Source organism: Alligator sinensis, unplaced genomic scaffold (assembly GCF_000455745.1).
Source record: "Alligator sinensis unplaced genomic scaffold, ASM45574v1 scaffold505_1, whole genome shotgun sequence".
NCBI classification, from domain to species: domain Eukaryota; kingdom Metazoa; phylum Chordata; order Crocodylia; family Alligatoridae; genus Alligator; species Alligator sinensis.
The window spans coordinates 3,438,148-3,441,894 of NW_005841940.1; the positions used below are offsets into that span (position 1 = coordinate 3,438,148).

At 49.1% G+C, this 3,747-nt stretch overlaps 1 gene segment (V, D, J or C); it reads left to right on the forward strand.

Moving 5' to 3' along the window:
- Nucleotides 1–944: 944 nt before the first annotated feature.
- Nucleotides 945–1,584, forward strand: LOC102376936. The segment is given in 2 exon segments: nucleotides 945–1,068; nucleotides 1,172–1,584. Coding segments are annotated over 2 exon segments (459 nt in total).
- The last annotated feature ends 2,163 nt before the right edge of the window (nucleotides 1,585–3,747 follow it).

Genomic DNA, 3,747 nt, shown 5'->3' on the forward strand with positions numbered 1-3,747 from the left:
CCCTGCTCTCATGCACAGCTAGCAAATGCTGCAGAGGGGTTTTCTTGACTCCACCCTGTGACTGACTCAGCCCTTGCAACAGGACAGGGAAGGGAATAGCCTGTTTGTACCACTCACTGGGAAGCTTCTGGCTCTGAAGGACACCAGTGACCTTTGAGGTGTGTGACATTTCTGAGGTGTGACTAGGCCTGTCCTTCAGAGAACAGCCACTGATAGTACTGACATGTCCAAAGTGGATTCAGGACATTACACCCCGTGACTAGAGAGAGAGAGGGATATTTTCTAGGGGGGAAAAAAGGGGAAACAATTTCGGGTGCACACACCTGCTGGGAAGAGCTGCTTACCCAGGAGAGGAAAACTGAAGTTAAAAATGTTGCTCCCTACTGAGTATGGCTTTAAATAGTTATGAATCCAAATGCCCACTGGGACCTAAGCATCCCTGACGGTGGTAAAAATGAAGATAAAGGTTTGCAAAACCCTAGACCTCTTGGCTCCGAGATGATACCTTTTATTAGACCAACTAAGAAATCACAAAAGGAATATATTTTCTGCAAGCTTTCAGGCTCACACACCCTTCCTTAGGCTCAGGAAAAATTAAAGATGGTAAATTAATTAAAGATGGTAAATTAATGTTCCCAGAGCCTGAGGAAGGGCATGCGAGTTCTAGAGTTTTACATTTCTCAGACCAATGCGGCTACCAAATACAATGCCCATTTGCTTGAGGATTTGGGATTCATCTTGTGGGTTTATTTGTAAGGTAGATTGAAGTTTCCTGCACCAAGAAAGAGCCTAGCAGGAAGTCAGTTGCTGAGTTGTTCTCACTGGGTTCAAACTGCACACAAGGATGATCCTTATTGTGGCTGTCCCAGGGGGAGGGAGGCGCGGAGAGGAACAGCCAGTGCATAGGGCGCAGATTTGCATGAAGGGGCTGTTCTCCAGCTCTGGACATTTAAGAGAGACTTGGAGGTTCTGCATCAGACACCCATTTGTCTGAGGAACCTGAGCTGGTCTGGACTCCCATCATGGCCTGGGCCCCACTACTCCTTGCACTGCTCACATACTACTCAGGTGAGCAGGGAGGGCTCATGCTCTGGTTGTCCTGGAGGAGGGTACTTTCCAGGGGGCCGAAGTAGATGAATGGTTAATAATGCATCTGTAATGTTGATTTCAGGGGTCAGGTCTCAGTCTGTGGTGACTCAGGAGCCATCCCTGTCAGTGTCCCCAGGAGGGACTGTCACTCTGTCCTGCAGCCTGAGCACCGGAGCCATCACCACCAGCAACTATCCTGGCTGGTACCAGCAGAAACCTGGCTCTCCCCCTCGGCAGCTTATATACAGCACCAACAGCAGGCCCTCCGGGATCCCCACCCGGTTCTCGGGGTCCATATCTGGTCAGAAGGCCGTATTAACCATCACGGGGGTCCAAGCAGAGGATGAGTCCGACTACTACTGTCTTGTGTATATTGGCAGTGGTATACTGGGCACAGTGATAAACCCTGATGAGGAACTGAGACATAAACCTCCCTCCTGTTCTTTCTGCACCTCTGCCCTGCTGGCAACTCTCTGCTCAGGCTACAGCGGATAAAACTCCAAAAGCTAAATGTGTTGCAACAAAGAACAGCAGCCATTCCTGCCCAGAGGGAAATGGTGCTTCCTTGCCTTCTTCAGGACATCTACTGCAGAGAGAACCGCTCCTCTAGTTTTCTCTCACCTGCCAAGAGCCTTCAGGCCAGCTTCAGAAAGGCCCTGCTCCCATAACTTGAAGACTCATGCTTTAAATGCTCTCTGCATGTTTCTCCAGTCACATTACTCCAGGGTTGTGCAGGTGGAAAACCTGACATGAAAACCTCTCGCAGAAGGAGGGAGCCAAGTTCAGAACTGATGCTTGTGGCAGCACAAGCTTAACTTCTTTTTACATGATCTGATGTTTAGAGCCCAGCAACAAGTGCTTGTGATTTGATCAGTGTGAGCTGGGCTTTGCATCTATGCCGGGTCCTTCTGAACAAACCGAGCTCTCATATTGCTCTGGATAAAAGCTCGGCCTGAAAACAGCTGACTCTATCCTCAGCTTCTCCCTCTACCTGAACCAGGCTGCAAACCCCCCACCTCTGGGGTACTCTGTTAAACCCGCGGGACACAGTGATTCAGATGGAGGCGGTGACCCTGCCTGAGGTGTGTGATTAACATCTAGGATCCAGTTCTGGGATCCAGTTTCTAACTCTGCACTTCAGAGGGTTTGAGAATGAATGGAAAAGCATCCTCATGTTTGTCCTGGTCTGCTTTGGTAAGGGAGGCGAGGGTTTCCTCTGAGGGAACCCCAAGAGATGGGGCTGATGTCTCCTTCCGCTCTTGGGTCTTGCTCTCTGAGTTGGTAAGAAGCATTTCTCGGGGCGGGGGAGCAGGTTGTGACGGGGTGTCTGCATTGCTCTTTGCAGGGCAGAGCTCTGAGGCTAGGGACAGACATTACACATAAACTGGTTTAAGTGATCAGAAACAGGTTTAAACCTATAACAGAACAGATGTTCAGTGCACATAAACCAGTTTGAGACTGGCTGAAACTGGTTTGAGATAAACCTGGTCAAATGTATCAGGCTTAACTGATTTGACTCAAGCCAGTTTATACGATGTCTGTCGCAGACCCCTTCCCGGTTTAAGATAAACCAGATACCCCCAGCATCCTGGCATGCTCTCTCTCAATGGATCCTCCTTGCACAAGATGGGTCCTCTTGCCGTGAGTGCCAAGTGCAAGGCACTGGGTGCAAGGCTGGTCTGGGTGCTATGCATTTAATGAGAGAGTTCATTAGGCACACGATCCCAACTTATTTGACTGTACATTGGGGAAGGACCCAGTCTATCAGCCCTGGTGTATGAAGCCCTACATGTACATACACACACACTGTGCAATTCTGCTCCTCTTTCTATATCCTTTCTGTATATATTTGGCTTTTGGATGACAATAAGTACAGCTATACAGCTATAGTGTAGGAAACTGAGTAGAGAAATCTCTGGGCTATCGGGAAATGGAATAAGAACTGTTATTCTCTCAGGGGCTTTGTCCCAGGACAAGAACAGGACCCAGCTTTCCTGGGTCACACAGGGGCTATGAACAGCAGTGAATTGGTTACATGCAGCCTGTCCCTGCTGTTTCCCTTTGTGATTCTTGATTATAAAGCAGGGCAGATGATCTTTATTATGTTTCCAAGCTGCCCCACTCTGTTTCCTAGATGATGTATCAGCAGAGGGTGCTCATGACCACTGGATGTCAACCTTGCTCTGGATGTCACTCAGCCATATCACAGATCTGCTGTGATATGGCTGAGTGACAGATGGCTTCAGGGGCAATGAGCAATGAGGGTTTCCACGTCTGTATGGTCTAACTGACAATTTGCTCCATGTTGCAAAGTTTCTGAATGGGCACTTTCTGAAACAATGTCCTTTCCCTGCCATTTTTAAGTCCTTGGGTTTTTGACCAAGGGAGATGAAGGGGATGGAGGTCTTGAGACTGAGGCCCTGGTGCAGGACACAAACTGTCAGGATTCAGTTCTGTTGCCATTGAATTGGGGATGTCCGCAAGGCTCTGTCCTGCCTTTCCAGCTCAGGTCCACAGCGAGCAGGAGAATAACCAGGCAGTCTCACCCTTCCACCCACTTGGGATCTGTATCCTTAGTTCTTTCCTAACAGGAGCTGCATGGCATGTGCTGCGCTGGACTGGGAACTGGGGACGAGATGGTCCTCACAAAGACGCTCT